At 39.8% G+C, this 24387-nt stretch overlaps 1 protein-coding gene across 10 annotated transcripts in view; it reads right to left on the reverse strand.

Annotated features, from left to right (window-relative positions):
- Positions 1–24387, reverse strand: part of DOCK5 (dedicator of cytokinesis 5) — a 233671-nt gene that overhangs the window by 35491 nt on the left and 173793 nt on the right. For all 10 annotated transcript variants that reach the window (XM_064272667.1, XM_010592365.3, XM_023550999.2 and 7 more), the window contains 11 exons: positions 24266–24366; positions 20663–20721; positions 20143–20297; positions 19206–19291; positions 16922–17081; positions 15866–15906; positions 15137–15227; positions 12339–12458; positions 10545–10634; positions 8158–8262; positions 2558–2699 (listed from right to left, as the gene is read on the reverse strand). In XM_064272667.1, coding sequence (XP_064128737.1) covers positions 2558–2699; positions 8158–8262; positions 10545–10634; positions 12339–12458; positions 15137–15227; positions 15866–15906; positions 16922–17081; positions 19206–19291; positions 20143–20297; positions 20663–20721; positions 24266–24366 — 1150 coding nt within the window. The remainder of the gene's footprint in view (positions 1–2557; positions 2700–8157; positions 8263–10544; positions 10635–12338; positions 12459–15136; positions 15228–15865; positions 15907–16921; positions 17082–19205; positions 19292–20142; positions 20298–20662; positions 20722–24265; positions 24367–24387) is intronic.

Genomic DNA, 24387 nt, shown 5'->3' on the forward strand with positions numbered 1-24387 from the left:
ACGACCTTGTTACAGAACTGCCCCATAGGGTTTCCAAGGAGCAGCTGGTGAATTCCAACTGCTGACATTTCGGTCAGCAGCCGAGCTCTTAACCACTGTGCCCCCGGGCTCCAACAAAAACTCTAGGAGGAAGAATTATCATCATTCCCATTTTAGAGATGAGAAAACTGAGGCACAAAGAAGTTAAGTAATATTGTCCAAAGTTACACAGTAAGTGACAGAAATGGGACTCTAATCCAGGAAGTCTGGCTCCAGAGCATTGCCAGAGTAAATTGCTCCATAGGGCTTTCAATGGCTGACTTTTCACAAGCAGTTCACCAGACGTTTCCTGGGTGACATCTCTGGGTAGACTCAAACCTCCAACCTTCGGTTAGCAGATGAGTGCTTAACTGTTTGCACCACCCAGGGACTCCACCACAGGAAAATAGACATTTATTCAACACCAGGAAGCAGGTGATTAGAAATTGCTTTGAAAATTATTTTTGGATAAGCATTCCTATAGAACTGCTAGACTCTAGAGCTCAGGCAAAAGGAATTTCATTTATCTTTGGATATCACTTGTTTATGGATCGCCATAGCTGGGCCCTGTAGTAGGTGGTAGGAATGTTATCTCCAATACGTACAACAACTCTACGAGATGAATGTTATTAGTATCCTTTCATAGATTAAAAATTCAAGGCTTAGAGAACTTAAAAGCCAAGATCACACAACTGGTGAGTGGTGAAGTCAGGCTTCAAAACCAGGTCAGCACTAAGGCCTCCTTCTCTGATATAATGATCAGATCTTAGAAATGACTTTTTTCCACCTGTACAGATGTACTGTCAATGTCTACAGCATTTAAACTAGAGTTTAAAGTACTCAGGTCTAGACATAACAGTGACTCTACCAGCATTTCTCAAAGTCAGGCCTGCTGACCACACTGGCACCAGAATTACCTGGGACTTGTTCAACGTGCAGATGTGGGTACCACCCCAGTGCTGCTGAATTAGCATCTCTGCACGTCTCCATGGGAGTTTTATGTATCACAAAATCTGATGACAACTGGGTTATGCCTTAATGGTCATAGTTCACAAAGCATTTTCACATTAAAAAAAAAAAACTTATACTTGGGCAAGGTCAGATGACTACACAGAAAATTACTGTGGCCCGGGACCAGGACTTAGCCTCTAAATCCAGGTCTTGAAGAACTCTCTTCATTCCCACACAAAGCAGGCTCCCCAGTTGTTTCCTGAACCTCTATAACCCAAAACAGAAATGACCTTGGAGGATCTTTCTTCTCCAAGCTTCTACGGGGTGTTATCAGCCACTACTACTCTTCACTTTTGAGGTGCTTGTCTACTGATCTGTAGCTGTTTCTCTATAGGTATTTATCAATCCAGATCTGTAGTAACGGTTAACTTTTGCTGACTTTTTACTATGTGTGTGGCACTGTTCTAAGTGTTTTACATACATTTACTCAACGAGTCTTTACAACTCTAAACCTGTTGCTGTTGAGTTGAATTCAACTCATAGCGACCCTATAGGACAGAGTAGAACTGCCCCATAGCGTTTTCAAGGAGCAGCTGGTGAGTTCGAACTGCTGACCTTTTGGCTGGCAGCCGAGCTCTGAACCATTGCGCCACCAGGGCTCCAATAAAAACTCTAGGAGGAACAACTATTACCATTCCCGTTTTATAAATGAGAAAATTGAGGCACAAAGAAGTTAAGTAATTTGCCCAGAGTTACACAGTAAGTAATGGAAATGGGACTCTAATCCAGGGAGTCTGGCTGAGGAGCCTTGACACAATGGCTATTTGTCTATCTACCTCTCTTAGAATACCGTTTAATTTCATAAGGTCTTTAGTTGAAGCCATTAGCATTAGTTTTCTTTTTTTAAGCATGTAATTGGTATTTCAATAAATCACTACATACTACAAAAAAGAGCTACGTGTCTTTAACCAGAATCCAGAAAAGGAAGTCTATCTGCTCCTCAAGCTGCCCATATGATTATAAAACATACCCTTTCATATTCAAGATCTACTTATCATCTCTTGCCTATTAATACAGTGAAACCCTACGAGAGCCAGAATTCAACAGGAATGCCTTGTTTTTCTGGGCCTTGCAAGTTTCCTGTCTTTGGCAGGGTGCTTTCTTACCACTTTTCTATCACTCTACATTAGTGGAAAACGCAGTGAAACTGAGGAGAGCTGAAACTCAGTTGGACTACCTTGTTTTTCTGGGTCTTGCAAGTTTTTATCTCTGACGGTTCACTCTTACCATTTTTCTATTGCTCTCTATTAGGGAAAATATTTGCATTTTCCTTCTCTTCCAGTTTTCCACTTTACACAGGTTCTGGCTCTCAACGGTTTTACTGTACTTCATAACCACCAGCTAATGACATCAGGGTTCAAGGATTTAAAATAAAATGGGACACCGAGTCAGAACAGTTACATGGGTGATCTGAGGACATAGGTCGTATTTGCTTTCTGAAAAGGTACTGTGCTCCTTAGCTTCTCTGGTTTAGCTGGTGCTCTACCAGGTTCCAGACTCAGGCCATGCTTCCCCTTGGCAAGGATACACTGCTTTGGGGAGTTCTTGATGTCCTCTCCAGGGGGCGTGGTGCTGGTCATCTTCTCTGCATTGGGGAACTGGGTCAGTAACCTCAGGCTGAAGTCTTCTCGTCTCTCATACTCCTTCCCCCGGTAGATGAAGATTTTATTCTGCAGGTCACAGGCAGAAAGTGTAACAATTAAATATGAAGAGGGAAGGGAGAACTGGAGACCTTGGTCCTGAGGAAGCCACTGTACCCCAGTCAAAGTTTAATCTACCATCAAGTCTCACTGAGTAACTCTTACATGCCGCCCAGCAACAACCATCGTATCTGATCCTTGACAAGGGCATTTGGTTTATTTGCAGAGTTAAGTCACAGACAGTCAAAATACCTAGAGCAGGCTACTCAGTGGGGTCTGTGGACCACAGCCAGTCTGCAAATGGCCTGTACTGATCTGCAAGGAAATAAGAACTTTGTGCCCCAATGTAAATCAACTACATCACTGGGCATGCTGTTTAATTCACGCTGGTATTTTTTTCATAGACTTTCTTGATGAGAGATGGCAGTACTTTGATTTACATTTGGGTACAAGCTCCTTATCTCATTATGATCCAGTTACAGTTTATGGACCGGCACTTGGAATGGCACTGCCTTTGAGGGCATGATACTAAGAACAGAATCCATATGTCTTCAGACACAGTGATACAGTAACCACATGGCACGGCACACAGGTAGCAAATAGCTTACAGCGATCCCTAGATAATCCTGAAAATCACTGTGGATGGAAACAATTTAAAAGAAAGTAACTACATTGAATTGAATACGATTTCCTCAATTCTAAAATGCAGCATTTTCTCTTTAATAAAACGATTTTTTTTTTTTTTAACAAATGGTGCTGAAGAAATTTCCTAGGCTGTAGGCAAGGGAGTAGTTGTCTCACAGTGGTTGTCACCTGTGCAAGTACAAATTTAGCTCTGTTTTGAAGGTATCTGCTCATCTGATCGTCACTGCAGAGTAGTTTGCACTGTCAGCCTCACATGATTCATTTTTAAGTAAAAGTTATACATACGTGGTCTTACATGCTTTTAAAAATCACTTATCCAAGAAAAATCACTGCTCCATTCATATCACAAATACTGATAAGGAGTACTGAGTTTCTGTTTAGGGTGAATAAAAACATACGAAAATGGATAGTGGTGATGGCTACACAACTTGATGAATGTAGTTAACATCACTGATGTGCAAACTTAAAAACTATTAAAATAGCAATGCTTTATTATATATATCTTACCATGATAAAGTTAAAAAAAATTTTTTTTTAACAAATAGTAGAGATATACTGGACTCGAAGATACCCTGCTCTTTTTAGTGGAGGAAAATAAAAAACAAGTAAAAAATTAGTAAACTTTGTAATTTTAGATAGTATAAGCTCTGAGAAGGCAATATACCTCTAGACACAACAACGGAGGGAGTAAAAATTGCTAGATCTTTTGGAATAGATCATAAAAATTTCCCAAGCTGGGAAAGACCTATGTGACTGATTCAGGTGTTATGAAATTCCATCACTGAGGCAGAACTGTGCTTGGCAAGGGATCAGAGTAAATAAAACACTAATTATATGATACAGACAATAATTGTGAAATGAATCAGAGAAGCAATCAAGTATGAACTTGGCTGGAAAGAGAAGGCTTCAAGGAAGACAGGGGACTTAAGCCTAGATGGACAAGGCGAGGTAAAGAGAAGGAGAGAGGACACCAGGTATGATAAAGGAAAGAAAGAATAAGACCCAGGGGCATAAACTACAGCGTTCAGGTAGAAGAAATAAGCTTAGGCTGGTAGGAAGGGCCAGGGTATGAAATACCTTGAAAGGCATGCAGAGGTTTCAAAGGCCTGGGGAATCACCGGAGGTTATGGAGTGATGGAGAACATGACGTAAGTGCTTTAGAAGACCTAATGGGAGAATGCAGTACATGTCTACTGAAGGGACCACAGGCAGTTCTGAGTGGGAGAAGAAGTAACAGGATCTGGTGTTTGACTGTGTGTGAATGGCAGAGGAGATTAGGGAGTCAAAGGATTCTGAGAACAGTAGCAAAGGCAATGGTGCCACTGACAGACGAGAAGACCTGGTTGGGGGTGGGAGTAAGACAATAATATAATTTTATATATTCTGAGTTTGAGGACACAGTCTATAATATGAAAGAGCATTTAGAATACATCGTTCATTAGGGTTTTATATTTTTCAGCACACTTTAACAACACATAACATCTACAAACTACAGTTTACAAAGCACTCCCACACATTATTTATTTAATTCTCAAAACAACCTGTGATGTGGCATTATTTCTCCAACTTATGGGTAAGAAAACCAAGACTTAGTGGTTACGAGATGTAGGCAAAATCACACAGCACTCAGCAGATGACTCACACCCCAATTCTTTGAACTTGAAAGTCCAGTGTTCTTGTTTTCACTGAACTACTACGGTCTTCTACTTCATATCTGTTATTTCAGGTGGTACTCATAATAGTCACATACAACAGGTAAAAAAAAAAAAAAAAAAGTTGTTCTTGGGTCAATTCTGACTCATGGTGGCCCCAAGGGTTTCACAGCAGGACCGTTTTCCAAAGGGTTTTCAGTGGCTACGATTTTTCAGAAGTACATCGCCAGGTCCTTCTTCTGAGGTACCTCTGGGTGAATTCAAAACACCAATCTCTCAGATAGTAACTGAGTGCTTAACCATTGCACCACCCAGGGACTCCTATACAATAAGCTGTTGTTGTCAGGTGTTGTCTAGTGGATTCCGACTCATACAATCCCATGTGCTAGAACAGAACTGCTCCATAGGGTTTTCTAGGCTGTAATCTTTAGGGGACTGGATTGCTAGGTCTTTCTCCCATGGAGCTGGTGGGTGGGTTAGCCACCAACTTTTTACTTACCAGCTGAGCACTTAGTCACTGTGCCCCCAGGCTCCTAAATATAACAAATAGGGTAGGCATAATTATCATCTTAGCTTGATTAGGATACCCAGATTAATAGCAAAGCTAAGATAGAAACTTCTACAAGCCTCCTCACAGACCCTCTATTTTCCTTGTGTTCTCTCTCTAGGCCATCTCATGTAAGTGACTCACTGATTTTTATCCCCAGCCTAGAACTCTCCTTTGAGTTCCAGACCCATGTATCAAATTGCTTGCTAACATATTTTGGATTTTCCAAATTTACCTCATGCTAACCAAAAAACCAAACCCGGTACTGTCAAGTCGATTCCGACTCATAGCGACCCTTATGTCCAAACCCAGACTTTTATAAACAACTTATAAAGATCTCAAAGGCCCTAAGTAATCTGGTCCTACTACTTCTCTGATACCCATTCTCCTACTTGGCCTCTTGTTCATCCTTCTCCATCTCACTGTCTAAGACCCCCACTGTCCTCTAGATAGCTAATGGCTTGTTCTCTCACTCTTTTTTAGATTTTTGCTCAATTGTCACTTTCTCATTGAAGTCTTTCCTGTTTGTTCTTTTTAAAATTGCTATTCTATTCCCCACCACTGCCTCTTTGTCTACCTTTCCTGATTCATTTTTCTCCATGATACTTACTGAGTATCTACATTAAATGAGGCGCTGTTCTATGCCATCTGATATACTAAATATTTTACCTTTTTTAAAAAATCTTAACTAGCTACTTTATGTCTAGCCCTCCAGGATAAAATATAAGCTCCATAATTTCTAAGACATTGGTTCATTGGTTTGTTTTAAACTCTGCCTCCAGTACAATACGCATAGTTAATAGGATTTCAGTAAATACTTATTCAATGAATGGATTTAGTCTCTCCTTCATGGCGTTATCTTTTCCCAGTATGTTGTCTTACAGAATGGGGTCCGTGGCCCTCCAATTACACAGGCCAGAAACCTAGGAATCATTGCTGACACCTCTCTCTTCCTCTCCCAATTATCCAATCAAGCATCAAATGCTGTTGACTTAATCACTCTAATCTTTTCACTTCTCTCTGAAGTCACCACTGGTCCAGATTACACAGATACCTGCAGTAGTCTCTTAGTAGTCTATCTATACATGCTTCCCACTCATTCACCATACCAAAGTCAGATGATCTTCCCAACAGTTTCCCTGCTCCTCTCAGGATGCAGACAAGACAGCCCAGCTCTCTTGGTTCCAGCTGCAGTAGCCTGCTTTCATCTCTAGGCACTTGCAGTGCTCTTGTGTGCTGTTTCTTCTGCCTGGAAGATTCTTTCCTATCCTCTTTACCTCAACTCTCAGCTCACTTTTCAGACTGCAGTTGAAGCTTAAAGTTACTAGAAGTCTTTCATGACTTTTTTTTCTTTTTAAAGAAACGCAGATATAAGTTGCATACAGTAAAATTTATCCTGTTTAATGTGTATTTTTTGGAGTTTTGATGAATATAATCATGACCGCAATCAAGACACAGAACAGTTTCATCACTGCCCAAAATTTCCCCATGCCCTTTTGTAGCCCAACCTATCCCCGACTCCCAAATAAGCACTGATGTATTTTCTGCCTTTATAGTGTTGCCTTGGCAAGAATGTCATATAAATAAAATCACAGAATATGTAGCCTTTTAAGTCTAACTTCTTTCACTCAGCATAATGCATTTGAGATTCTTCTGTGTGGCTGTGTATATCAGGAGTTCATAGTTTAATATTTTTGAGTAGTATTCCATGGATATACCACAGTTTATTTACACTTCAGGATGTGCTTTGGAAAAATTAGCCATTGAAAACCCTATGGAGCACAGTTTCTACTGTGACACACCTGGGGTCGCCATGGGTTGGAATCAACTCGATGGTAACTGGTTTTTTTTTGTAATTTTCACCAGTTGAGGGACATTTAGGTTGTATCCAGTCTTTGCTGACTATGAATAAAGCTGCTATAAAACATTCACATACAGGTGAATTTGTGTGAACCACAGCTTTTTATTACACTTGGACAAAAATTGCCTGATTATAGACTCTTACAGTACCTAATACCTTTCTTGGTTTCAATTTTACGTTTATTTGTGTGATTACTTAATTAACATCTCCCCCATTAGGTTGCAAAATTCACGAGGGGAGGACTACGTCTCACTGTAATTAGCACTATATCTTTCTTTTTTAAAATTCTTTTCATTGTAAAATAACATCACATTATAAAAATTTTTGAGAAAAAAAAAATCAGCCTTCTTTTCACTGTTACAACAAAACTACTTTTATTTTAGTGAAACTCTTCCAGTCTTGTCCTTGGGATATTTGCACTCAAACTAGCTCTGGCTGGAAATAAAATGAACAACTAAATACATCAATCCACACTTTTCCTCAGCTTGACCTGTAGCAGCAGACTAATGGAGGGGTGGTTCCGTTGTTCCCTTTTCATCCCACCTGGGAAAAGTCATTTTACTAAAGGTCTGCCAGCGGATCAGTAGTGTCCGGGGGTGTGGGGTGAGGAGAAGGGGCGAGTCTGGCAGTGCAGGAAGCAGTTTCCCTCCCAAACCTCCCACAGTGAGAACATGGGTCGGCAGCTGCTCACACACTGCTGCCCATCTGGGAATGAGATCAACACATTTCCTCTTTAAGATGACATGGCTTAATGGCTTTGTGGACCACCCTCAGATTTCTTACCCGTAGGAAGGAAGGAAAGCCCTGTCCATAGTATCCAACAGCAAAGTATTCAGGCTGAGGCCTCATTGCCTTAATGATGTTCTCATAAAACGAGGCTCTTTTTTTCTGAAAACAAAGAAAGACATTCCATTGGAAGGTTACAAGGATGCTGTTGGGGGAAAAAAAGGTCAGATTCTTTGCTGTTTCCAGTGTAACATGGAGAAAATGAAAGGTCTTTGTAAAATATCTTGTAGGCACAAGTATTATCCTTTACTTAGATCAGATGTTCTGGACCAGGGGTCCATGAATCAGCCTTGGAGAGTCTGTGAGTCCCTGAAAGCACGTGTGGAATGATGTTCACGTGTGCTCTTCTGTGTAGGGAGGCTGTGCAGAGCTGTCACCAGTTTCTCCAAGGAGGTTCAGGACCCCTAAAAGATTGGAAGTACTTCCCGAGGTTCATGGAAGGTGGCTGCCCTTAACCAAAGACACAAGGGAGAAGAAAAGACCTTTCTGATTCAAACAGGTGATTTGGATTAAAGTCACTGGTTCAGTTGCAAGTGCCCAGAGGTGGTGGTGATGTTTTGTTTTTCAGTATTTGGTACCACCTCTATCTCCAATTCTTTACAAGAGGGGTGGCTTCCCAGATATGGCTCATAGTTACAGCCAGCCTTAAGGAAAACAAGATAGGTAGCCAGTACCTTGGCGTTTGGAGGAATGCCCCTAAACCCCTCTCAAAGTCCTCTCACAATGGTTGTCATTGTTGTTAGGTGCCACTAAGTTGGTTCTTACTCATTGCAACCCTATGTACAAGAGAATGAAACACTGCCCAGTACTGCACCATCCTCACAATCATGCTTAAGCCTGTTGATACTTAAGCCACAGTGTCAATCCATCTCGTTGAGAGTCTTCTTCTTTTTCACTGACCCTCTACTTTACCAAGCATGGTGTCCTTCTCCAGGGACTGGTCTCTCCTGATAACATGTTCAAAGTAAGTGAGATGCAGTCTCGCCATTCTTGCTTCTAAGGAGCATTCTGGCTGTACTTCTTCCAAGACAGGTTTGTTTGTTCTTCTGGCAGTCCATGGTATATTCAATATTTTTTTCCAACACCATAATTCAATAGTCTCAATTGTTCTCTGGTCTTCCTTGTTGCCTAGCTTTCACATGCATATGAGGCAATCAAAAATATGGCTTGGGTCAGGCACACGTTAGTCCTCAAGGTACTATCTTTGCTTTTTAACATTTTAAAGAGGTCTTTGCAGCAGATGTGCCCAACACAATGCATTCTCGATTTTTTGACTGCTGCTTCCATGACTGTTGATTGTGGATCCAAGTAAAATGAAATCCTTGACAACTTCACAATGGTTAGCATGTCTGTTTTACAAAGCGAAACTGGTAAAGTTCATTGTCAAAATATTTTCTTGGAAGGGAACATTTTATATTACAAACATCTCAGCTCAATTTAGTTTATGAAATTAACAAGTGAATATTTTTTCTGGTGACAGGACCTGGTATAGCACATTGGTCATTTTTTTTCAATGTCATCTGGACAAACATCTGCTCAAATAAATTATGAGTACATGACAATGGGAGATCTGACCTTTTGTGACTTCTTTACTAAAAATTATCAAACATAATATTGTGTTTTTGCCTACCATTGGGCATTTAGCAGGTCATTTTTGTTTCGTTGTTAAATAGCTGACCTGTGCCTACAACTATGTGTAATACACAAGTTCAGGGAATGGTCCAGTGGCAACTGGGAAAAGGAAGAAGGCAAAATAAATAAATAAATCAGAATCTAGCAGAAGCATTTTACAACTTATCAAGATATCAAGATGTATATATTGGTGGCATTCGTAGAAAAAAGAACCAAGGTTCAAAGATGAGCACTTCATTCACTTAGCTGGGCCACGGGGCTATGGACGACAGATTAAGTAACTTTTGATGAATAGGAAATACCAGAGAATATCTGAAATATGGATGGTGTCAGTGGAAGGCAGAGTGAGTAAGAAGTCAGAGGAGAGGGGCCAGGAAATGGGGGGACCACAGAGAAACAAAAGGTACAGAAAAGGAAGCAAGGGCTATAGAGAAGGACCCTGGAGAATACTGAGGAAAGCTTGACCCAAGTCACTATTATTCTGAGGCTCAGTATTCTACCACCCCTTTAGGGAAAGCCTATTCAACGGACTTGAATCTTTTATCAAGGATAACCTGAAAAAAACATAATAAAACTTTGGATTACACCTTTTTTTTTTTTTTTTTAAAGCAAGGTTTACTTTTCCATTGTAAGGAATATAGTTGGTACTAACTTGTTTAAACTTAGAAGAATATTTTCATAAGCACTAATTTTAGCAACCTTTTTAGAACCTTAACATTCCCTCTCCCTCCCTCTATATTGCCCAGACTCACCAGGAGATTGCCAAGGCCCTCGTAGTCAAACACTTTGCTCTCGTAATTCTCAGCCAACTCTTTGCTCAGTTTGATAGCCTTCTCCCACATCTTCAGAAAAAGAAAAGTAGGGTTGAAAGTGGAGAACAAAGCAGCCATTGATCTGGCTGCAAAATCCATCTGAGAGAATCGCTGGGAATGAGTAATAAGTCAGGTGGGTCGAGCTTCTGTGGATGTTCCTGGCTCGTTATATCCATGAATCAACTAAACCTTTTTTCTGACAACATAAAGCTACCACATCTGGCTGCTTTACCGGAGAACATCTTCCTGTGATTCTGTCTTCAAGAATACAGAGAACACTATGTGTCCCAAAACAAAGCAATATTGAGCTTAAAGTTAAAGCACTGAAGACAATTGAATGTGGAAGAAAAGCAGTTCCAAAGCCTAGGTCCACAGAGAACAAGAACATCTTAATTGCAAGGAAACGAAGCTGGTGTTGGACTCTGGTTCTGGAGGGTGTGTGTGTACGTGGGTTTTTTGGGGAGATGGAAGAGAGGTTAACCCTATTGTTATGTTTTCCATTTAGGGTATTGTTTTCTATTTCTACCTAAACTCTCTTAGGTTCACTAAGCTCTCTTAGTGAAAGAATTTTAGGAAATGCCTGATAGCATTTATGACCATGCAAGTTACAACCTAATACACATAGTTGGTGCCTGAGGCTAGTATCTCAGATTGAGCCCTCTAGTCGTTTTGGTATTTCATAAAATGTCTCTTAAACCAGTTGCCGCTAAGTCGATTCCGACTCATGGTGACCCCATTTGTATCAGAGTAGAACTGCACTCCACAGGGTTTTCAATGGCTAATTTTTCAGAAGTAGCTGACCAGGCCTTTCTTCTGAGGCACCTCTGAATGGACTGAATCTTCTGGTTAGCAGTCAAGCACGTTAACTGTTCGTACCACTCAGGGACTCCAAAATATCTGTTACGTGGGTATTATTAAAAACGCAGCATCTGGTAATTTCCTGTTTCATTCTTGTTAATAAGGTGCTATGTTCCATTGTTACTGGTTGTTGAACGAATGTATGTGCAGTCCACATGCAATTATAAAACCTTTTTAAATTGACAATCTTTTGGAAATCATTATTTGACAATATTTCCCCTTTTGAAATTTTAGGGCCTTGATCACTAAACTTTAATAAAGGCTCTAAGATATACCATACCAAAACCATTCTCAATCAGCTGGGTGAGGTGGAGGAAGCCAGACAGCAGCATCGCTGCAGTTAAGTGAAGCAGCCCTCCTGAGTTCCCTCCTCTGCTCACCAGATGCTAAGTTACAGAAGAGACAGTCTAGCCTTTTTGCTGGAAATGCTTTCTCCAGCTGACCAGAGACCCCACAGGATCCTGGCCTAGTTGATGGGTTTATTTTACCTTCTGGGAAGGTAACACTGGCGTTTAGGTTGCTTGTTATCTACAGTCCATGGTGCCAGTCAGGTAGTGGCTTGGGTACAGGGTAGGTACCAGGTGCTAACCGCAAGCTCTTGAGGATGCACGGAAGATTAAGACACCAGCTCCTGGCCTCCAGCAAGATTTAAAAGGTAAAATTATGGTGCTTGAAAGTGGGGCTCTGAGCTCCCTATTCTATTCTTCAGGCAAAGCGTCCCCAAGATAACTGATCTTTATTACCTTTCATACCTTAATTTATCTATTCATTTTCTCTCTCATCAAAAGTTCAACATTCAAACATACACAAGGGAGTTATAAAAACTGAGTCATTTCCCTCTCTCCCCAGTACAAAAACAAACAACCCAATACTCACTTTCCCTTTGTCAAAATATGCTATGATTTCTTGATATAGCTTCTCTTTAAGCTCTTGCTGGGTATAAACATAGTAACTGTCCCTCTGAAGCAAATGGGGTACGCAGGGCTTGTCAGACCACTAAAAAAAAAAACAAAAGCAAAAAGAGATACATTAATATAATGAACATTTGGCAAAAAGAGATCAGGAAACATTTATATATATCTTTCACTCGTTCATATTTTATTTATTAAACACAAAAATCACACACACACTACCCACTCCAAAACAAGCGTCAAGCCTAATGGAGAAACATTAGAGGCATTTCCATGAAAATCAACCAAATGACTATTGTATTAAAGATATCATTAACACAATCAGACAAAAGAAATTAGAAATACAAAAATGAAAAGCAGGAGGTAAAACTCTCACCATTTGCAACTAATATGATTATATTTCTTGTTATCCAAGGGAGTTAAATGAAAATCTACTACAAACAGTAAGAGAGGTAAGTTAGTTAGAGGGATTAAAAAAAAAAACAATATATTTAGAAACGAATAGTTTTTATATATAGAGAAAAAAAATCATACGCAGATGAAAGGAAAAATAAGACCCCAACAAAAATAAATCCAAAAATTCAAAATATTTAGGAGTTAATATAATAAGGAATATGCAAGACTCATATGCAGAAAACTTTAAAACACCTTCAAGGATATAAAAGTAGGCCTGAACAAATGGAAAGCCATAACATGCTTTTGGATAAGAAAACTCTATTTTATAACATGAAAATTTTTATGAAATCAATTTTAAAATTTCATGATTCAAAAGTTCAGAAGAAAAAATGACCAAAAAAGAAAAGAACAGGTGGGAATACCTGAAAAACAAGAGTAATGAGGAATAAGTACCAAATAATAAAGCATACTATAAAAAATTAATAATTCAAACAGTGTGGTACTGGTACCTAAATAGAGACCCATGCAACAGCATATAAAATGTGGAAATGGAATCCCCTTAAATACAGGAATTTAGTACCTGATAAAGATGACATCTGAGGATACTGAGCAGCTATCCAGGGAAAAGTTAGACCCACACCTCATACCTTACACCACACCTCATACCTTACACCGGGATAGCGGAGTTTAACTCTCTGAGCAGCTCAGGTGAAAAGGCCTCCAGTTACTGGCACTGGGGTCTCCTTCAGATCATCCAACAGTGAAATGCACAGTCGACAAGTCCTATCCCTCTCCCTCCCTCCCCCAGATACAGCAAGCTTTTTAGTGTCCCAACCTTGAATATGAATTGTGAGTGCACCACGAGTGCTTTTGGAAAGTGTTAAAGAAGAAGGCTCTTGTTCTGATTTACAAGATTTAGGACAATTTATGTGTAGAGCCATGCCGTGTAACATCTGTTGGGGCAACATCCGATCGCATACACATGCATGGTCCCGTAAGGTTATAAACGAGTTCAGAAATCCTGATCAGAGGACATAACCAGACATAGAAAACACAACAGCTTTCTGCACACAACACATGTATCTCCCGTCTCTTGTATACAAGGTGATTATGCTGCCAGGCTTATAATGGTACAGTACACCACAGTATCCTATATCCTTTGCTAAGTGTATAATATGGTGTTTGCACAACATCCAAATCACATAACGTCCTATTTCACAGAATGTATCATGGACATTAAGCGATGCATGACTGTATTACATTATTATAAAGTAAAAGTTAAAGTATAAATTATATTTATAAAAACCCAAACCCACTGCAGTCTAGTCAATTCCAATTCATAGTGACTCTAGAGGACAGGGCAGAACTGCCCCATAGGGTTTCCAAGGAGCACCTGGTGGATTTGAACTGCTGACCTTTTGGTTAGTAGCTATAGCTCTTAACCACTACGCCACCAGGGTTTCCAAATTATATAGTAATTATAAATTGATTGCCAGGGACAAGAATAGATGCAGGGAGAGCTAATAGGTAGCTATTGCAGTGACTAAGGTGAGAGATCACAGCAGCTTGGGCCAGGATTGCAGCAATGAAGACAAAAATTTATGGATAGATTAAGAACAAGTTTTGGAAACAGGGTCCGCAATTTTTGCTCACGGAGAATGTAAGGGGATAAATGAAAGAGAGGAATCAAGGATAACTCCAAGGTATTTGCCTGAGCACTGGGTAGATGGTGGTGTCATGTAGTGAAACAGAAAGAATGGGGAGGTAGGAACGGGTTTGGGGAGAGGGAGAAGTGTGGAAATAGAGGTTTCTGTTATTGACATGTTAAGTTTGAGTTGTCTAACAGATATCCAAGGATTGATGTCAAAAAAGCAGTTTATATTGAATCTAAAGTTAAAGATTGGTCAGGGCTAGAAATAATTATTTGGGATTCATACCCTACAGAAGTATTTATAGCCAAAGAACAAGATAATTTACTTAGGAAGTGGGTATAAACAGGGAAGTACTTCTATGGCACTATATTCACTTACAACTAATTTCTCTGCATTTATAAATTTTCTTACATTAACCTCTGTCGGTTTTATTTCTCAATTAGAGTGTATATACTGGAGGCACATAACTTGTGCTCTGCTTCCAAAGGATTTTTAACTACATGATAACTGACATTTTTCCAACCTTCATCTGAAAACCAGCCGTGTCTACATAGAACGTACAAAAATATTTTTGGATAAAAGGATCTCCCTTGAATAAAGATCTTCCCTGGCAAAAATTATGAAGTGTATAGGAGTTAGTCCCAAAGGAATGAACAGTTGACATATGGCACACTGATCTCCATGCTGTTGAAATCAATGCCTCCGATTCACTTACCTGCAGAAGCTCAGCATGTAATAGAAGTGTGTAAGCAGCTTCCGTGTAGTTCTCACAGTCTCGATGTAAATCCCGAAGCTTGTACAAGTATCTAGCGAGAAGCATACAAAGGAGGTGTTTCAGTGCTGGGAGTTTCATCTGGCATTCAACTCACTGTACAGCCAGGCCTCGGACTGCATCATCACTTCCTATCTTTAGTATGGTGTGTTGCTTCCTGCCTCTGGGTCTTTCAGACTCCATCTAATAGTACTTACTACACTTCCTTTAAGGAAGGGTTTAAATTTATTATTATTTTTTGAGTTCGTGGACCCCTTTGGGAAGCTAATGAAAGCTATGGAATCTCTGCTCAAGAAAATGAATAGAGTTTATGTACGTTTGCTTCATATTCAGGTGACTTGTGGACTCCAGGCTAAGAATCTCAATTGAGAAAAAAGAAAAAAAAAAAATTTTTTTTTTTGAAGGCTAATTTTAATGCCTCTCTCTTGTTCAGCCTTTCCTAATTTCCTTGTCCAGAAGTCTTCTATTCTTCCCTTGAACCCCAACATGATGGTACTTGGGAGCATCCTCATATTCCCTTCTAAAGAGTTTACCCTTTTTTGGGGAAAGGAGCATATCACATACTGTTTGGTGTCTCTCAAAGCAGCAAGCATGGCGTTGGGACTGAGTGTTTACCGAGAAATAATAAAGCCATAGCATAAATAGAAAGAGCAGAAATTTCCTTTTGCTTACCTTATGTATATGTCCTCTCTCTTCTTTTCTTTGTAAAAATTCTACAAAACAAAGTCACAAAATAAATCAAGGATTACTGATGGACTGTGATAAAAATGGCCACTACTACTTTTGTTTTTTTTTGTGCTACGTTTCCAAAGAATTTATTTATTATTTCTTTTTATACCCACAAGAAAAGAAAGAAATGGGTAATAAAGAAGATAAGTTAAACAATTTTTCCAGGACATGCTTCTGAGAGCTGTAAGGGGACTCACTTAAGGCAACAGACAGCCAGTTCATGCCCAAATTTCCAGACACATCGTTTTCTGAGTGTGGAGTAAGGGATGTGGTAGCTTCTTGGCTCATATAAAGCAGAGGAGTGCATGGTCACCTAATCCTCTGAGGACTATGGTCCCGTTTAACACATGTGTAGGGAAGGCAAGATCAGAGGGTTCTACCACAGTGAGGAGTTCACCCACCAACCTTCTACTCCAAAAACAAAAACAAACAAACAAAAAAACCCAAAACAACACAGCTGCCATGGAATCAGTTCTGAGTCTTGGCCGCCCCACGTGTCAGATCAGAACTGTGCTCCACGGATTTCAGTGGCTGGTTTCTTGGAAGCAGATCACCAGACTTTTCTTCTGAGGTGCCATTGGGTGGGCTCAAACCTCCAACCTTCTGGTTAGCAACCAAAAATATTAACCATTTACCCAGGGACTCTACCTTCTATTCACGGTATAGTAATTTTGGCCCAGATTAGTTTGTGTCTAATAATTTAAGCAACAAAACGCAGCATACAAACAAAATTGAGGAACCAAGTTGAGGGTGGCCTTCAGAAAGACAGCTGAGTCAAGAGCTCAGGCTGCACTTCCAATCCCTGTTTCCCAATTTAACCTAAAGGAATGTGAATCCACATTAGAGACAGCTGTTCCAATGAGGTTCGGCAGGACACAGAATCCATAAAGGTGACCATAAAGGGTACCTTCGTGTCTGCAGATCTGCCTAGAGCTGAGCTATGGGTCTCAGGGGCAGCCTGGCGGTACCCCGTTGCCAACCCAGGGGCTTGGCACATACCAGCAAATTGACAGTACAGCTCATGCGGTTTTCCTTGCTCTCGTCATGCATGATGATGGTTCTGTAGTCCAGCAGATTCTCCAAGAGGCTGCTAACCAGGAGAGCAAAGACTTCTCCAGAGCTGGAGAGGTATTTATGTTTCCGGCAGTGTTCTAGGAGCCTGGAAGGGTAGAAATAGAGACAGAGTCCTGTGTTCCATGCTGTCATTCTAGTACCACTGAGGAGTACTGACTAAGGTCCCAGCAGCATGTGGAACCAAACTAGATGCCACAGGATGTCATTAAACTGACACACACCCTCTTCATGTCCTACCCCTGCTCCTGTACTTATGCTATACCTCTCTGTTTACTCATGTTCTACGTTCCTTTAAGGTTTAGCTCAAGTCCCAACATCACCCATAATCCCAGCCTATAATGCCCTTCTTTGAACTTATGTTTCTGTTTTCAGTCAGTATCACAGAAATGAGAATCTTTGCTCGAAAAGTTTGTGCATGTTATCTGACCATTCCAGTCAAGTTGTAAGAGACCATATTTTTCATGTCTTTCTTCTCCCTAAAGCCTAGCATTGATGCCCAGACGAGAAGAAGCTACAGTATACGTCAGCACACGTGGGTCTGCACTTCAGATGAAAGCGTTATTTTCAGATAAAAATGCACAGTTGTAAATAAACGGACTGAAGCTAAACTTCTGCTCTAAATCTCTCCCTTTGGACTCATACAGGGCAAAGCTCTGCAGCTTCTTAGATTAAAACAATTAGAAGAAAACTTGGAGAAAGGGTGGAAAAATAAAAGAAAGAAATGAATTCAAAGAATTGGGTCAGACTCTAGGATTATTAATCCAAAGAATTAGCCCAGGCTCAAAAAAAAAACTTTTTTTTTTTTTTTCTTGGGCATTGGAGATTTGTCTGTTCAAATTTTTCTGGAGATAGTGATCCAGGAAGAAGGAAGAAAACAAAATAGAATCTTCAAGCACGAAAAAAAAAAAAAGAGTTGTAAGATTTAAAAAATGTCTTTCTATGTATGTATAATTTCTCCATTTAATTCCTATATGAAATCATAATTGTGAAAGCTACACATTTTCTCAACTTTGGAGCTCAAATAGGCAAACCTAATGGAAGAGGATAAGAAGAGCAACAAAAGAACTTCTCATCATTAAAAACAAATTAAGAGAGCTTTCTGGTTCTTTAAAATATGAACTATTCATCGATTTGATTCAATTTCTGAGCGTTCGGCATGGCGGTTCTTTAGGGAATCTACAATGAAAAAAAAAATGCTGGGAGTGCCCGTCCTCAAGCAGTCTGGCCCACATGGAACAGGTGAACAATGAGTCTAGACAAGTCTCCAGTAGGTGACTGCTGGACGATACCATAAAAGTTCAGAGAACACAAGAAATCAACAGTCTAGAGTAGTCACGACCCTGACCTTGTGAAGAAAAATAATAATATCAACCGTACACAGTAGAGCAGCCAACATCTACTGAGGATAAACTCCGTAACAGGCACTATATTGATGCATCATCTCATTTAATTCTTACAGCAATACCAAAGTACAGATACTATTATTGTAGACCAAATAAAAAGGAAATGTTGGAGCGGTTAAAGCACTTGCCCAAGTCAAAATCCTAGCACATGGAGAAAAGCGGATTGGAAGCTCAATCTCTCTAACTCCAACATCCAAAGTGTTTTTAACCACTTGGTTTACACTATTATTCCACATGTGCAAAGGAGAATTAAGAGAGCAAAATGGTGTTCAGTAAGTGTCTGTGGAGGTGGAGGGTGGAGATAACGTGAGCACAGAGGAAGGAATGAAATGTAGAATTTGAGGGTAGGGCAGTGAGAAGACTAAGCTGGCTGGAGATACAACTGGTTGGTTCTTAGGGATTTTTTTCAGGGCAGAAGGTCTTCTTTAAATGTAAAATGGACCTTGAAATGTCTTTTCCTTCTCCTTTAAAGTGCTGCTTCAAAGCCATAATTAGATGTTAGCACTTTTGTTGTAGTTCAGAAATCCAAACACTAGGCAAAATGCCTCTGCTCTACGCCTTCCCCCCTCTCCTCCATCTGCTCTGTTCTCTAGGGCCAGGCTTGCTCAGAAAACACGGACACTTGACTCACATCAGATAAACAAATGTCAGCAATGGATGGTGGCAACTCTAGTAAGCCCACCAAGGACCATTTGTGGTAAGGACACCAATGACTCTGACTACTTGGTAAATGCAACAGAAGCCCTATGTTTCTTCGTAACTAAATCATGCAATCAACTTGAGATTTTTGTTTCTAAAATACTCACAGTTTTTCCAGAAGAACTTTGTATTGTTCATCTCCTCTGCCCCCTTCTACCTCTTGGTCCAGCTTCGTAATCAATTCATTCTCAAACTGAAAGCAGAGTTAGAATTTCACAGGAGAATGTGGATTCTTTGAAGCAGACCTGTTATTTCCAGATTTGCCCCAAACTCCTTAACTGTGAGCTGTTTCTAATCAATAGAGAGGAAGACCACACTTCACATCATTCATCAACAGTGTATCAAGCACCCACAGAATTTTTTTTAAGGAGTTTTATGTTACTTTGTCCTTTGCTTTACATTCGCCAAAGAAAAACTGTCCAAAACATTATTTCCATATTCTTCCTGTTGCATCTATGCATATAAAAATACCTTAATGATTCTAATTTTCCATCTTATTTTTGTTTCTTGTCTAAGTCTTGGCAATGGGATTGCTTTTGCCAAGCTTCAATCCACAAAATCTTCCTTTCAATAATAGTATTGCACTTTGCAAATGGGTAAACGGAGGTATGGAGAAGGCAAAGCAGGCAAACTGGCTCTCAAAGCTAGAGAATAACAGATTAGACCTTAACTCCTTGCATCCTTCCCTCAGCTGTGCTGCAACAGGTAGGATTTTTCCTCAGTCCTCTGCATGATTCTCTCAGCTACACTGTAGCAGATAGGATTAAAATGCATGAAATCAGCCTTTAATTATCCAGAAAGTGTTGCTTTAGGAAAGAAATGCAGAAAAATAAACAAATCTCTTCCAGGCCCTGGGTTGGAAAATCTGAGTATATTTCTAATTGTGTTACCAAATAAAATGTAAAATGAGTTCTTGGATTACCTTTTGATTTGTATTATTACTTGACTTGTATTATTCAAGCTACTGCTTCCACATGAGGAAGACTATAAATAAGAGTGAATTCTACATGCACTAATCAGATTACAGGGTCTACCGTTCCTTACCATATGGAAATCGCCATTTCCACTGAAATTGAACTCACACTGCATCATATCAAAGAAAATGGGGATTGTGGCTTTCCGGAGCTCTACTTCAGGGGTCAGAGTGACCTCCAGAATGGGACCCACCATGGATGGGATGAATTTGATTTTGTGGGGACCTGAAATGAAAGTAAATGATATTTAAAAAATAATTTCACTTTAGGTAAATTGTTACCATCTTCCTCCCACGGGGCCCATAAGAAAAGAAAAAGTTCATGTGTATACACCAGCTCAATTCAGACACCAGCGACTAGTGTATTCTGATAACACGTGGGTACCATAGTAAGAAACAGTTCATTGTACATGTCCCTGTTGAGATGAGGGTGTGAAACATACAAATTAATTTTAGAAGTACTATATTTCACACCCAGGCATGTAGAAAAATAAATCCTGGGGCTATTTGAATTGAAATAAAAAGTTATTTGTTGTGGGGTGTTTGTTACACAAGAGTTGAGGTTAGGCCTGTTCAAGGTTATACACTCACCGAGGTTATACCACATGTCCCGGATTCTAAAACCGATTTCCTTTCTCATGTCCCCATATCTAGGAAGAAGATCATAAAACCAAGAGAAAGATTTGCAGTGCAAACAAGAACACAGAATAAAATAATGAGGAGACTAAGAAAAAGCCCGTGTTCCTCTAGGTCACATTTAAGCTTGTAGACGACTCCAGATTTTGAGCCAGGGTTACTGTAAGAGATGAATAATTACCTAAACAAGTCCTGAAAGAGAATTAAGTCACAACAGAAGAGCTGGGGCTTTAACAGCAGGAAGTCCTGGTGGCATAGTGGTTAAAGTGCTCGGTTGCTAACTGAAAGGTCGGTTGCTAACTAAAAGGTCAGTGGGTTGAACCCACTAGCTGCTCTGCAGGAGAAAGATGTGGCAGTCTGCTTCCGTAAAGATTTACAGCCTTGGAAACCCTATGGAAAAGTTCTACTCTGTCCTATGGAATCAACTTGACGGCAATAGGTTTTTAATAGCCGGGGGCGGGTGTGGGAGGGAACTGTTAAATGCAAATTCCAAAAAAATAACAGAGAAAATGAGATTAACACAAACTTATTGAAGGGAGAAGAGTGAGAAACACTTCTGATTACTGTTAAGTAAAAACTAACGAGAAGGAAGCTGAATGAGGTATGATTCATATAGTAATATGACTGATTTATAACAAACATGCTGATTTGATATACTTATATTAACCAAAAAACCAAACTCACTAGCATCAAGTCCAGTCTGACTCATAGCAATCCTACAGGACAGAAAAGAACTGCCCCATAGGGTTTCGAAGGAGTGGCTGGTGGATTTGAACTGCCAGCCTTTTGGTCAGCAGCCATAGTTCTTAATCACTGCGCCACCGTGGATCTATACTGATATTAGGGTAATACATATCTAAAGGAGCCCTGGTGGTGAAGTGGTTAAAGTGTGTGGCTGCTAACAGAAAGGTATGCAATTTTTCCTGGACAGAGCTGGAGAAAAAATGTAAAAGAAAGTTCAAACTCATAAAAAAGACCAGACTTACTGGTCTGACAGGGACTACAGAATCCCCAAGAGCATGACCCCCGGATTCCCTTTTAACTCAGTACTGAAGTCATTCCTGAAGTTTGCCCTTCAGCCAAAGATTAGACAGGCCCATGAGATAAACAATAACACACACAGCTCCACCATGTATACCAGACTAAATGGGCACGCCAGTCCAAGGGCAAGGACAAGAAGGCAAGGGACAGGAGAGCTGGATGAGTGGAAATGGGGAACCCATGGTGGAGAAGAGGAGAGTGTTGACATGTCATGGGGTTGGCAACCAATGTCACAAAACACTATGTGTATTAATTGTTTAATGAAAAACGAATTTGCTCTGTAAATCCTCATCTAAAGTGCAATTAGAAAAAAAATTTTGGCAATTTGAACCCACCAGCCACTTTGTGGAACAAAGATGTAGCCGTCTGCCTTCATAAAAACTATAGCCTTGGAAACCCCTGGGGCAGTTCTTCTTTGCTCTACAGGGTCGCTATGAGTCAGAATCGGGTTTGGATTTCTTTTTGGTTTTTGATATATATCTATACATGTGTGTTCCTCAAGTAGCCACACTGGAAAGTTCTACACCACGCATTTTCAATGGGGGCAATACTGCCCCCAAAGGGGCAAAAATTGGCTCGTGAGGGTGAAAAAAAGTTACTCTTTTTGTGTATTTAGCACAGATATACATACAGGACATAAACAGACATACAGTGTATCTGTGATATTAAGACTTCATGGTGGGTATGATTAGAAAAAAGTCTAGAACAGTTTCTAGGGGAAGGAGCAATAATGAAAAAGAGACAGTGAAACACACTGTTTAGACCAGTGGTTCAGGTGAAAGTGAGTCAGAATCACCTGGAATCTCTTAAAGCCTATGTATGTCTGAGGCTGCCCCACAATAGGTACCACATCAGGAACTGTGGGATTAGAAAAATGAAAATGAGGGGTGTCCGTAGATGTTGCAAATGTTCCCAGCAGACTCTAATGTGGACCTTCAACCCCTCCTATAGCCACTGCTCCACCTTATTCTGTTCATGCTACCATTGTCCGAAACAGTTTTTTCTAATTCTTTCTTTAGAAATGATTTTAGAAGTCACCTTTTAAAAGCCACATCTAAAAATTTCTTTTACCATTCCATGTTACCAAAAATACTTAACCTAATTTTATCATTAATATTAGATATGTGTAATACACTCTCCATAAAGGATAGCTATTCCCATTATTTATTAATCCAATTGGTGATTCTACTACTAAAAATAAGAGGCATTCTGTAAAAAAATGTATTCACATTTTCATAGTATTAACTATTTTTATACTTCTCCATGTTTTGACTTTGCTTCTATGCATACATATTTTTACATGGACTGTATTCATAGTCACACTTTCCTTTGACCAAAACCAGAATTACAATTCTAATCAGTCATTTGATTTATTGGGCTTGGCATTACCTGACTTCACTTAATGGTTGTTTAAGAAAAATCAAATCCACCCTTTAAAGAAGCTATATTGCCACTTAAGATATTCTAAAGAATAAGATCCAGGCATCTATCTTAAAAAGAAATATTCCTCAATATCCACCCTCTCTTCAGAGAACTCTACAAAACAGGTTTTATTTTTATCTTTCAAAGCACAATAACTAAATCTCTTAGCCACCAATCTCAGTTTTTTTTAGAGATGAACCAAAGGCAAAGGGATGCTAATTTCCCTAGAATCCCAGATATCCCAACAAGAGAAACTGAACTAAAATTTCACAGCCTTTAAAGCATAATTTCTCAAGTTATTTCTAACTAGACAGCCTTTGTGTTTCTAGGTTCTCAATTAACTCCAAAACAGACCTGAGATGATAGCAATGAAAAGCTTCCCTAAATTTCTCATGAATTGTGCAGGTAACTCCATTTTGAATTCCAAGTGAAGAATCTGGAGGACATTTATTTGAGTTATTTTTAAGTCTTGGCTTCTCTGGTGAAGTGACTGAGAGGTAGTACACCTGTGCCAAAGGAGTCTGCTCTGAGAAGCATGAGTGAGGAAGAGGCCACTCTGCCTGCAATTTGGATAAGCTGCCAGCAGATGGAGTGCTAGCTAAACCAAGTGTCTGTCCAGGTATCCCGTTGCCATGGAGCTGACTCCGATTCATAGTGACCCTAAACCTACAGGACAGAGTAAAACTGGGTTTCTAATGTGGAGCTTCAACCCATCCTATAACCATAGGAATCTTTATGGAAAGACTGCCACATCTTTCTCCTGATGAGCTGCCCAACTTTTGGTTAGATTCAAGCTGCCCATGTTTTGGTTAGCAGCTGAGCACTTAACCACTGGGTTACCAGGGCTCCTTTCTCCAGGTATAGATTCTATAACAAGAACAGGATGACTGATGGGAAAATGAATGGGGGTGTTGAGAAAAGTGAGGAGAACTTGGGGAAATCCGAAGTCTACTAAATGATTATTTAGAAGAGCTAGCTCACTGACAACATTGGTAGTCACTGAAAAGTAATTTCTATGATGCCAATAATATTGCTTTGAATATAAACAGAAGAATCACATTTCCAAATTTTAAAGAAGTTTACCAGGACACTTACTTTTTTACGATTTTGTTGCGCTTGGCTTGAGAGAAGGTTTCAAGCTGAAGGGACTCATGGGTGAGAAATGCTACTGCCAAGTGGAAGTAATTATTCCAGAGCTGTTCAAAATTAATCGTGTG

Source organism: Loxodonta africana, chromosome 19, assembly GCF_030014295.1.
Source record: "Loxodonta africana isolate mLoxAfr1 chromosome 19, mLoxAfr1.hap2, whole genome shotgun sequence".
Taxonomy (NCBI): domain Eukaryota; kingdom Metazoa; phylum Chordata; class Mammalia; order Proboscidea; family Elephantidae; genus Loxodonta; species Loxodonta africana.